At 51.7% G+C, this 12,660-nt stretch overlaps 1 protein-coding gene across 2 annotated transcripts in view; it reads right to left on the bottom strand.

The window, feature by feature from the left end:
- Positions 1-10,807: 10,807 nt before the first annotated feature.
- The window catches only part of LOC129684973 (keratin, type II cytoskeletal 5), a 5,008-nt gene continuing 3,155 nt past the window's right edge, over positions 10,808-12,660 (bottom strand). For both annotated transcript variants that reach the window (XM_055618265.1, XM_055618263.1), the window contains 3 exons: positions 12,211-12,431; positions 11,460-11,494; positions 10,808-11,097 (listed from right to left, as the gene is read on the bottom strand). In XM_055618265.1, the coding sequence (XP_055474240.1) occupies positions 10,808-11,097; positions 11,460-11,494; positions 12,211-12,431 (546 nt within the window). The remainder of the gene's footprint in view (positions 11,098-11,459; positions 11,495-12,210; positions 12,432-12,660) is intronic.

A 12,660-nucleotide genomic window follows, 5' to 3' on the forward strand; every position in this document is an offset into this window, starting at 1 on the left:
TGTCCTACATGCTAAGCCTCACACGACTTTTCCCTGAGGACAGAGGCAGACAGTACCTGACCTCTGCAGGTGCCCAGGCCCAGCTGGCGCCTCCGTAGGGACTGTTTGCTTTCCCATTAGTCTGATTCCTGAGTCTTTCCAGCACTCCTTCCACACTCACAGTCCCCTGTGCTGTGTTGGGATGTTTTCTTTGAGCTTAAACTCAAGATCCCCATATGAGAAGGACCCTGTTCCCTAGGCATTCTCAGAGCTTTTCAGCCACTGATTCGGAACTTGTGTAGGAATCAGGAATCAGGAATGTTAATAGGGTGTATACAGAAGGCAGAGGGGCATCTAGAGGCAAGCAATGAATCACTGAAATGTGCTCTTACAAGTGTGGTGATTTCACCAGTCAATTCCCAACTTATTTTTCTAGTCTTGCTTCTTGAAAAGCCAAATTTCAAAGGAAAGCTGTGCTTGCTTGCAGGGGAGTGAGGGCCACTTTTTCCAGCCCGTGCCTTAGGAACCATGCACGAGGAAGACAGAACAATGCCAGGCATGTTGCTCTCTGAGGAGATGTAGCTGGAGAAGCAGCAGTGGGCGGAAAGGGCAGCTCCCACACGGAGCGGAGCCTGAGTAAGTCCCTGTTACTGTTTTGAATTCAGTCGCTGCTCTGGGACGCAGTAGGGACACTCAGCATCCAGGAAGGTAGGAAGCTCCCTACCCCTCAAAGGTGCTAACTCAGCGTCTGGCAAGGGAGAGATACCTTCCCCAGACAACGGAAGCAGCTGCCCTCCCTCCACCCTGTTGCACAATTCTTCACCAAGAATGTGCTTCCACCCAGTTCTGGGAAACAAGTGCTTCTCGTGGTTCGGTGCACGGATTCTCTCCTTCCTTGAGTTAGGGGCGCTAGGTGTGGCGGCACTGCAAGGTGAGGAGGTCACTTGACCCAACAGTGTGTCTTCCCACCCCGCTGCTGCTGCTGCTGTCTATTTCAGTGTCGGTAACTGCCTCCCGCCGTGACAGCCAGGACTGTGGTTTGCAAAGCCGGGAGAATTCACTGTGCTTTCCTTCAAGGAAATGGCTTGCCAGCCCCTAGTGCAGAGCTGGAGCCCTGGGGTCAGGCAGAGCAGGTCCCCATGTGCTCAGAGTCAAACCACCGAACCTTTCGTGCTTCATTTTACACCCCTAAACAAGATGAGAACCATGCCTACCTCACAGTGCTGTGAAGCCGAGATGTGAAAACTCCCGCGACGTCCTGGTGTGAGGTCAACAAACGTGTTCTCAGTGAGGAGGGCCTTGTGTCATCCTTGGAAGATGTGTGAAGCTCAATGTGAAGAGAAGATCAGAAACTGGACACAGGTTCAGCATGTGTGTGCAGAGGGAGTTTTTGGAGGGCAGGGGAAGAGACAAAGCCGTCATTTCAAGTTTGTGCCACATTTTGCAAGGACCTGGAAGCCACTTGTAGGAGATTATCCCTGTGTGCCCTGCAGAGCTGCAGCGACAGGACAGCAACAGGACAGAGTGACCTGCAAGCAGGGTTGGCAGAGCCCAGCCTACTGCTCCCCGGAGAAGTGTTGGGTGGTCAGAGAGCATGGGTCTCGCACAGCCCGCGATGGGACGTTCCTTCTGAGCCAGGGTACCTGCTCGCCTCCAGCTGGGCCCCTGGCTGACTCTGGCGTGTAGGTGCCTGCTGCCATTAACCAACCCAGGCAACTGCATCATTTTGTATTTTTTGTGGACGGCACCGTCCGCCCTCAAGTAAAGTGTGTCCTTTAGTTGCATCAGGGACCTTCCTTTTAGTCATCGAGCTTGTTGGGAGTTTGATTTAGCTTCAGCCTTCTATCTGACTCCAGGCTTGGCACATGATCCAAATACACCGGAAGTATAAAGTGTCCTTTGCTTTCCTGACACAAGCTTTCTACTTGGCCAATTGATAAGGCATATTCTAAGGTAAAATCCCCTTATTGGGGCAAGCACTTGAGTGGTTCCCTTAAACTAGCTGTATGAGGTCTTTATTTGTCAGTTAATTAGAATAAAGTAATTTTATTTAAAAAATTTAAATCAAATCTTCTTGGTCAGCTGAGAGCCAGCTTCAGTGATCTAACCTGGGAGAACTCCTGGGCAGCAGTGAGGGCTTTAATATTGTAGACGAGGCTCCAGGGAAGGACAGAACAGAGAGGGAGAGAGACAGACAGACAGACAGACAGACAGAGATACAGAGACAGATACAGACAAAGAGACAGACAGAGCAACAGAGAGAGAGAAAGAGAGAGATACAGACAGACACAAAGAGATAGACAGACTGAGACAGGCAGAGAGACATAGAGAGAAAGAGAGAGCAGGCAGGCAGACAGAGAGACAGGCAAACAGACAGGCAGAGAGACAGAGAGAGACAGACAGACAGACAGACACAGACACACACAGAGTCCACAGCAGGAGCTCCATTTCTGATTGTTCTCAACCCTTCTAGCCTTCCAGGAGTAGCTCACACTTGGCTCTTTCATTCTTGATGCTGTCCTTGTCTGAGTGTTTCCTAACACAAGTCAGAATTGGGCTCTGTCTCTCTTTCTAGACTCCATTCTTCACCCCTTCCTTAAAAAGCCAAAAAGCAAACAAACAAACAAAAAACAGGAGCTCATAATGTAGGCTTGGCTGATCCAGGGCCATGTAGACCAGGCTGGCCTTGAATTCACAGTGCCGGGATTAAAGGCATGTGCCAACACAGCTGGCTTCACCCCTGCTTTAGTATCCTTGGGAGTTCTGGCCAGTAGGGGCCCCTGAATGGTTAGAGGCTTGCCTGAGCTCTCCCTGGTGGCCCTCAGCCGTGCCTCGCAATGTCACCCCAAGCAGTTGTGTTTCCCAGAGGGGCTGGGTGAGCAAGAGCCTCCTTTCATAATAAGATGAGAACAAAGGGTAGTTCAGGCAAACGTGGGGGAAGAAACAAGTGGCATGAGTAACCCAGGGACAGCTAGCCTCCTCCCTGGCGAGCTGCTGAAGCCAGCCTCTTTTCTGTGCTGGAAGAGCCCTATTCAGTCCAGCCTGCAGCTGCCTCCATCGGAATGCGGACTGCCCTGTTCTTGGCCAGGGGGCAGCCTGCACCGCTCACTTTGTTCCCAGCACGAAGGTGGGTCCGGGGGAGGTGTTGAGCCTGGGCTCAAGGAAAGTCGCCTCACGATGATTTGCCTTGTCTTTCAGCCTCCCCGGGTGGAGCCGTTGAAGGTCCTGGAAAGTTTAGGACTAAGCACATAATCCCGCAAAGCACAGGGCGGGCGGAATGATGCCGTTCCCAGGGAATCCCACAATCCTTCGGGAGAAACACACACGCAGCCGAATTCTGGTGTGAGAGCCGCTTCAGCCACTCCGAGCAGAATGGACAGACTGCAGACACCGTGCCTGATGCACACTGAGCTTCAGGCTCCTTGTAGTCCCAGCGGCACTCACACAGGCACGCACCAGCACAGGTTGCATGTCAGAAAACCTGAGTGGCGTCAGGGGATGGGAGCCCAGACGTCACCGCCAGGGCATTTCCCAGAGTGCTCCACAAGATCACCGAGCTGCCTCTGAACTGTGACCCCTTATCCCCAGATGTTGTCCGCTGGGACTGTGAAGCTGAGGGGTGTCTTGGACCCCTTCTTTACAGAGAAGAGAAACAACTTGACTTCCATTTTCACTACCCAAGTTAGCATGTGACCAGAGGGTCTGAGGACACCTGTGCACCCTCGGGACTGGTAACTGCCCTGTGCCACAGGGACACACATGCGTGTACAACAATAGAACTTTCTGGTTGTTTGGCTTCCGCTTGTACAGAACCTTGTTACAGGACAAACATTTTTGAAGTGTTCAGTTCTGTTTTTCATCCACATTGCTGCTATGATATTGAATGTTTAGGTTGCTGAGAAGTGCAGAGTTGGGCTTTAGATTGAGAACATGTTTGGAAGAAAGAGATAGCTTGTGGCTTGTCTGGTCAACATGGACAAACTAGTTAGAGGGACACTACATCTTGATCTGAGGTAAAAAGAGATACTGAAGAAGAACAGAGCCTGGGAAAGTGGAAAGGGACAGCTGAGTCATAGGACCAGCCCAGGGCCTGCCTAGATGGACAAGGAAATGGCCCTAGGCCAGGTGCCTGGATGGGCGGGGCTGGGGTCCTAGGCCAGGTGCCTGGATGGGCGGGGCTGGGGTCCTAGGCCAGGTGCCTGGATGGGCGGGGCTGGGGTCCTAGGCCAGGTGCCTGGATGGGTGGAGCAGGGGAAGTGACGAAGAAGTTCTCCTTTCCTCACGTGTCCAAGATTAAAAAGAGCCAAGCCAGAGCTCAGAGGGTCAAGACAGTCTCCAAGGGGAATGCTCTCCTGGCTCCCTCTAATCTCCACCCCGTTTGCGCTCTGGTTTCCCCATCCCCGCTACAGGACCTGCCTTAACTAGACTGTGTGACTTTCAAAATTGTAGTGGGCAGGGGAGGAGGGGCAGGATTCTCTGACGATCTGCCAATGAAATACAAAAGGCGTCTGGCTTGCATAACGGAAGCGGCCAGGTGAGGTTGTCTTAGGGAATCACGTCTTTATAATAGCCTCATCTCCTTCGCAAACTGGGATAATTTCCCCACATTGGGACAGTTTGCAGCAATCCTACCTGCTCAAAGCAAAGCCTCCTCACTCCTGAAATACAAGACTCACCCTCTGTGCTGGGGTTACTTGGCGCTAGGCGGCCTTTAGGAGCTCAACCTGAGGCCCGAGGTTGGGATTAATGACAGATCATTGATAGCTCTGGCACAAGTCTGTGGTACTTATGTCGCAATGTAAGCCTCTGAGGGATCAGCCTACTTCTTTGTCCTCGTCCTTGCCCTCCCTCTGCGACTGGAAAGAAATAGCCTGGATCTTTCTAATCTGGCAAGAGGAACACTCAGGAGTGATTAGGAAAGTCTGCGCCCTGGAGCCCCTGGATCGACTGGCAAATCTGGGTTCTATTTCCAGCACACGTCTTTGCGTCCATCTCCACAACAGGAATGGGGAATGGGAAGTATTTTCCCTCTCTTTTAAAACCACATTCTTTTGAGGTGTAATTTTCATATAAGGAAATGTACAGATCTTAAGTGTGTGGAACTCAAATTATCCTGTTAGGCTCAGGCATCTCTGTACCAGCAAAACATAGGGTATTTATTGCCATTACTCCAGAAAAATCCTTTGAGCCCCTCTTTGTGAATTCCACTGCTCCAGGAAAACATTTTTTTAACCAAATATCCACAGTGTGTGTGTGTGTGTGTGTGTGTGTGTGTGTGTGTGTGTGTGTGTGTATCTGGGCTTCATTGTATATCTGGGCTTTTTCATTCAACAAAATGTTATGAGATCATTGTGCTTTGTAGTTGAGTGGTGTCTGAATATGTCCTGGACTGATCAACACATTTCTATGCATAAATTTCTGGGGTATTTCCAGCCAGGGGTTCTCTTAAATAAAGGGGGGTTGGACACACTAGTATTTCTAGGAATGTAGATTTTCACCTTGCTTAAATGGATTCCTTAAACGGCAACATGTGCGTTGGCAGTGAATGTACATTGGTTTTCAAAAGCTATTGCGCCATTTTGGAAAGTAGACTTCCTTTTAGAAGCAGTTTTTGGTTCATAACAAGACGGAGCACTGTGCACCCTCTGCCGGGCAGAACCCATCCCTAGCCAGATGGAATGATGGTCGACGAAACTGCCCTACACGATATTATTACCTAAGGCGCACAGTTGTTTCAGGGATAGTCCAGCTGTTGTTTCATCTGTGAGTCTTGAAGACCACCAAGTGATGGGATCTCACTAATCCAGGAAAAAAATGGACGATTAAAACCCAAATCCCATGATTCATTTATCTACCCCTTCTGCTTCCTTCATTGTTGGCCATTGACCTTTCAGTCTTCCTAGTCTTTATTCAGAATGTAATTATAGATAGATACACAAACAGACAGACAGATATAACACTTCCAGATCAGCTATCTACATTTGGTAATACACAGTTAAGCTGTCTTTGTATACGCTCATGGGCTGGTAGACTTTTTAAGCCGGGATGTTTGTTTTCTTGCCACAGCACAGGCTGTGTGCACCTCCTGGAGGACACCAGGGTTTCTTCCATGGTTGCGTCTTTAGGAACACTGCTGCTTCAAAAGGCCTCGTGGAAGTTCTCGTGTTGGCATGCACTTCCAGCTCATGTGAGCAGATGCCCAGAAGCACAACTGCTAAGTTTCTGGCATATTAAAAGCATGTTTAATGTTGTGAGAAACTCCCACCGTCCGTCCCAAAGCGGCTGCATCATTTTGTATCTCCGTCATCTTGGACTGTAGAGCCTCTTGTTCACATTGCCAAATGCTGGGTGCTCTTGGGGTTCTGGGTTCAAGCACCGTATGAGACACAGAGTGAGGCCTCATTAGCACTTCTGTGATGTATATGTGATATTGAGCTGCTCTGCTCTACACAAGCTAAACAAAATATCTTGCTGGACGTTTAAGGCTGCCCTGAATCTATAAAGCAAGTCGTGGGAGGGGTCGTGGGGCCTTGCTGAGACATGGGAGAGCACCCCCACATCTGCGTTCAAAGGACACTGCCTCAGTGCAGGGCCATGGCAAGTGCCTTGTAAAGACCATGTAAGGGCATTTCGCTGCTCTTCCAGAGGTCCTGAGTTCAATTCCCAGCAGCTATATGGTGGCTACCAAACATCTGTAATGGAATCTGATTCTCTCTTCTGGTGTGCATGAAAACAGAGCACTCATACATATTAAATAAATAAATAAATATTTTAAAAACCTAATACCTTGAGACATTGTTGTGGTTATAATTTTGAGTAGACTATGTTGACTCAATGCAGAAGAAAGACACAAAAGCTTTTCCTTTGCTTATTCCTTCTCCAATGTTCTTTCTTTCTCCACTGTAGATCTGTTCCTGTTCTGCTCTGCAGAACCCCTATTCAGTGGAGAGATTCTGTTAACGTTTCTTCCAGGGCAGGACTGTGGCAGCACGCCCCACCATTTTTGTTTGTCTAGGGAAGTCTGTTTTTCTCTTTCTCTCTCTCTTTTCAGTTCTGGGCATTAACCAGGACTTGCCTGTGATTGGTAAGAGCTCTACCACTGAAGCCCAGGCTGGCTTCAAATTTGTAATCCTCCTCCCTCAAGCAGGTTAGTGATGGGACTGCAGGGCGAGGCAGTAAGCCTGCCTGACCCTTGCTTTTTTAGAGAAGGTGTAAATACTACAGAATTTCAGCTGGGTGGTGGAGCACGCCTTTAATCCCAGCGCTCAGGGAGGCAGCAGCCGGTGGAGCTCTGAGTTCGAGGCCAGCCTGGTACAGAGTGAGTCTAGGGCTACACAGAGAAACCCTGTCTCGAAACACAAAACAGAACTTCTAGATCTGTGGGTTGTTTCCTTCAGTACTGACTGTGTCTCTCCGCTCTCTTCCTGCCGAGCAGTGATGCAGTCTGTTGAAGACACAGCTTGTGTGATTATTGTCCATTAATCCTTGATACATCACCTGCTCGTTTCTCCGGCTTCTTTCAAAGTTTTCCTCTTTGTAGCTGAGGTTCTGAGGTGTGAAGTGATACCCAAGTGCAGCCGTCTTGCATGTGTGTGTGTTCGCTGTGCTCCTGTGTCTGTGATTTGGTGGTGTCTAGGTGCAGTTGAGTAGCACGTGTGTGTCCTCATTGTGTTCCCTTATTTGCTGGCTGACATTAATTTGAGGAAATTATCACTGACTCGGGTGTCATTTCTGTCCATTTCTGTAGTCTCGTGTTCTGGCTGTCCCTTCCCACACCTGTCACACCTGTGCTCTGGTACTCACTCCTGTGTCACATCCGGAGTTTTAGCATCTTCTGTCCCATTTTTCTCCTGGGCCTCCTCCTCCTCCTTCTTCTCCTCCTCTTCCTCCTCCTTTGCCTCCTCCTCCTTCTTTCAGTTGTATTGGAGTCTATCCTTATAGCTCATTTCAGAGAACACGAATCGCAGAATTCTAAGCGTGCCCTGCCTGCTGAGGATCCTCTGGAGCGCTTCTTTTCAGTACGTGCAATCAGTAGTGATTGAGTCATTTGTAAAGCTGCAGAGAGGGGCAGGCAGCTAAGAACAGGACTCTGGCTGCTTCCACTCCCCCTGCTGGAGATGTGGGGGGTTCTTCTCCATCTTGGGCAGACTTGGAGGTGCCCCTACAGGCAAAGCTCACCACAGCTTCCCTCAGCCTGGACTTCCCACCACAGGGAACCCTGCGGATCTTCCTGCTGGGACTGTCTACCCCAGCAACCTGGGTCCTGATCACTGTCTGTCTGTCTGTCTCCCACCTGAGAGGCAGCATCTGCTCGGATGGCTCAGTTCTCTGCTGAGTGAGGAGGAGCTCTTCAAGTGTTCAGCTTTGAGTAAATTCTGATACACACAGATGGGTGATGGGAAAGGGCTCGGAACAGTCTTGGGGTGGAGGTGGTGGCTCTCCATCCCTAACCATCGGTCCCCAACTTCACCACCGTGCTGGCCTTCTGTCCCTTGCTGTGGCCTGCAGTCTGCTCCGTGTGCTTGCAGCATTCACGTCAAGCTGCTGAGGGGCCTCGGCGTCACGTGCTGTGTGCGGCAAGCTTGCACATGGCTCTCTGTTGCTTTGGGCTACATTTGTAAGTTCCACTTTCTAGATATAGGATCCGAATCAGAACTCCTGGTAACTGTCACTTCGCAGCAGGAGCGCTGGCTTGGATCTCCCATTGAAATGCCTTCGGGGGCTGAGTCTCAGAGCTGTCCATGTCCCACTCTGAGCTCGCTGGTTCCCCTGTAAAGCAGGACGGGTGCTAAGCTCCGCTGCTTCCCTTACCTTGTGGCGGATGGTTGTATGTCTCAGGCTGGTGCAGCCCTCGTTCTATGGAGTGTGCAAGGAGAGGGCTGATAGGCCGCAGTGAATGGCCCCACTGCACCCTGTGGCTGACACGGAGGAAGAGTGCCTCCCTCGTGCCAGGCTGCTGCCGCCCTCCAGCAGCCTACAAACTTCCCAGGCCCCTGTGGAGAATAAAAGAAATGTTTCCTCCGGGCCACAGAGGGAAACCAAGGAGCTGCAGCTATTTCTGTGGGAGCAGCCCCTCCCCCTGGTGATGAGCCTTCGAGGAGAAAGGTGTGTGCCAACAGGAAGACTCCAGTCTTGCCATAGTGCATCCACAAACAGGAAGAGGGAGGGAGAGGAGTTGGAATTGGGGAAAGCAGCATGATGAAATGAGATTCCACAATTTGATATAAGTAGAAATCCCAGCCATTATAACTGAATTTATAGAAGAAAAAAAAAAAAAGATCAAAAAGCGTGCTGTCTGCCTTTGGGCCTTTACCACGTTTATAAATTATGTTCACACCATCGGAAATACTCCAGATGACAACAAACCTTTTGGCTTTAGTCCGTGCTGGAGCTCAGTCACACATATGTGTGAGAGTCCCTACTAGGCATAAACAGGACAGCCTGCAGCCTCGGAGGTTGTGGGGAGGGGTCCAGCGGAGAACCAGCCTGCCTCCTCATCAGAACTATTGATTCCAGCTGCCCCATAATCATGTCACCCCTTAAATGCCCTGGTCTGAGTCACCCTACGAACTGCCTTGAAAGAAGCCGACTCCGCAGCCTCCCAAGGGCTGCCCCATAGAAACTACGGCTGCCGCTCCGAGGGCTGCCTTGTGCGATCTACTCAGAGAGGTGGCTTCTCCCGCTCCACACCACACAGACTGGCCTCTGTTCGTGTTTGGAAGGAATGAATCGTTCTGCACAACAGTTCCACAGCCTCGGGGTCATGGCCATTAAGTACCTGCAGCAAACACTGCTGAAGTGCTCACTCATGCAGTCCACGCCTCTCACGGAGCTGGTTCCTAATTCTCTGCCTATTTTAACAGCCTCCACCTCAGAGGGTCACCGCGCGGCTTCCCGGACACCCTTATAAAGAAATCCACTTAGTACGACTCTCATGCGTGAACACAAGGAGTGCCACGTCCCGCCCAGAGGTCTTGCCATCTTGGGCAACTCATAACGTTACTGGAACTAGGAAGTGCTAGCTCCCTGACACTGACAAGCAATGCCCATTGACTCTGTGGGTGTCCATGATGTCAGAAGAAATCCCAGCATCCTATGGGCCTTTTGGAGCTCTGCGCCAATGGAGTCTGCACTTCCAGCCTCAGCCCATTCGTCTGTCTCTTACCAGTCGGCCTGCGTTAAACAGGCTCTCTTCAGCAGAGGCCCCTAAGATCTACCCAAGTACAGCTGGGCAGACACACCCCTTCATGCCCTGCAGAGACTGGCTCACGGTCCAGGAGACTGGCAGCCTCCTCCCCCACCTCTGGGGACCAGTAGGCCACCTGTGGTGCCACGCTCTCTCAGCCCCCTGCCCCCGTCCTCCCTGGGAGTACTCAGAGAAACCAAGCACACCTGGACAGGGCCCACCTTGAGCTGTCTCTAGGATGCCTGGAGACCTGGAGAAACCATTCTACTCAGAGGCTTATATTATAAAAGCGTTTTATTGGACACATCTGGAGGAAGTCGGAACCAGGACAAAGTTAAGGTGAGATTCGGGGTGGGGCTCTGCTTTGCTTAGAGTCTGGAATGCTTTGGATGTCTGTGTCATTGAAAACCATCTATAGGTTTTCAGTGCGGAATGGTGGCATGGGGAGGCTGGAGGTCGGGATGCGTTCCCTCTCGGGAACCAAAGCGTGTGGTTCTGCAGTAGGCTTGGTCTAGACTACTCTCCAGAAAAGAGAAAGTTTGGCCCAGGAAACTGCCAAGAAGAAGCAGTCCCTGTGGGCCTGGGGCTGCCTGAGAGGCACAGGACTGCTCGAGAGGGCTGGGGTCTTGCACCAGGCTCCTCCTAGCTCTTGAAGCTCCTCCGGGAGGAGGAGGTGGTGGAGACAAATTTGACGCTGGAGCTGCTGCCCCCACCGCTGCCAAAGCCCACACCTCGGCCACTGCTCGTACTGAAGCCAGAGCCCCCCACACTGAGCCCACCGCCCAGGCCCCCGCTGCTGCCGACGTAGTAGCCTCCGCCGCCACCTCCGCCAAGACCGCTGCCAAGACCGCCGCCAAGACCGCCGCCGAGGCCCCCGCCAAAGCCAAGGCTGCTTCCTCCGTAGCCAGAAGAGACGCTGTTGGTGACGACAGCTGTGGAGAGAGGAGGACTGGGTGAGACGGTCTGTCTGTCACCTTTAGGCCACACAGCAAACGTGTTTGAGTCCACCTGAGGCACAGTGTACACTGGGCCTTTCCACGAAGTATCGGGTCGGGCCAGAAGAACTAAATTATTCAGCTGGGGTCCCTGACAGGAAATTAGTGACACGGAGGGAAGGGGCGAAGCTGACTCTGGCACAATAAGGGTTAAGGGCAAAGCTGCACCGCCCTGTGCCCCGGCCTGTGTCCTGTCCCTCCCCCTCTTGCTCCTCACTCCCCAGTGCTCAGTTATCGGGAAGGCAAGTGTCTGATATCTAGAAACAGCAGGGTCTGAGTTGACATTCCAAGTCGCTTACAGATGTTCACTGGTCCGACTCCTTCTCCACTCAGCCTGAAAGACAAAAAAGAAAAAAAAGTTGAGGTAAGAGTGAGCAACTGCTCCCCCAAAATAGAAGAGCATCACTGTCACGGTTAGGGTCACACCAAGCAGAGCATCTGCGTGTCTCTACGTTCCTGACAGAGAAGAGCTTGGTCTCTCTTGTCACCCAATGACGAGGACGGGGCCCAGAGCTAGGCTGTCAGAGTAGGAGCACACTTTCCACCCTGCTTCCCTAGGTTATGGAGGGCGTGAGCAAGCAGCCAACACGAGTGTGCGCAAGGCAGGCTTTGCCTCACAGGAGCCTGCACTCTGGGTGTGGCCTCGAGCCAGAAGGAGCCCTCACAGTTAGCAGTGCCGGAGGAATGAGGGACACACAGGAGTCTGAGAACCCAGAGGCACTCAGGCTGGTCATAAAAGGCTTCCCACGGGAAGAGAGAGCATAAGGAAGACGAGGGGTGAAGGTGGGTGTGGCGTGGACGCTTAGGTCTAAAAGAGATCATGAGCAAAAGCAGAAAGGGGACATAGTGCAGACACATCTTAGTTGACTGAGGAGGCCAGAGCCCAAGAGAATGGAATGAGGAGTAAGCCAAGGACATGAGCCAAGGCCTGTGGTGTGCCCCCACGTCAGACTGAAATCGGAGGGTGTTCAGTCATGTGTATGTGCGTCTGTCACTCTTCGTCACACTCTGCTTTCTCTAGGCCACATCAGGCACAGACTGGGGGCCCACCTGCACTCCTCGCCCTCCAGCAGCTTGCGGTAGGTGGCGATCTCCACGTCCAGGGACAGCTTGGTGTTCATGAGCTCCTGGTACTCGCGCAGCAGCCGGGCCATGTCCTGCTTGGCCTTCTGCAGGGCCTCCTCCAGCTCGGCCAGCTTGTTCCTGGCATCTTTGAGAGCCAGCTCGCCACGCTGCTCAGCTTCAGCGATGGCATTCTGTAGGTTGGCACACTGCAGAGAAACAGGGAGCAGTGTGGACACTTAGGTAGCTGAACTGACACAAACTGCTGCTTTCTGAGAGTCCAAGCCAGACATAGCAAACCTGGAGGCCTAGAGACCTAGAAAGGACTCAGTAGATCCTGGTCACTGTGGAGGGTGCAATATGGCAACATTGTGAATTGTTCCAGCTCTGTGTGTGTGTGTGTGTGTGTGTGTGTGTGTGTGTGTGTGTGTGTGTGTG

This window comes from Psammomys obesus, unplaced genomic scaffold, assembly GCF_907164565.1.
Source record: "Psammomys obesus unplaced genomic scaffold, mPsaObe1.curated_primary_1811, whole genome shotgun sequence".
Lineage (NCBI taxonomy): Eukaryota > Metazoa > Chordata > Mammalia > Rodentia > Muridae > Psammomys > Psammomys obesus.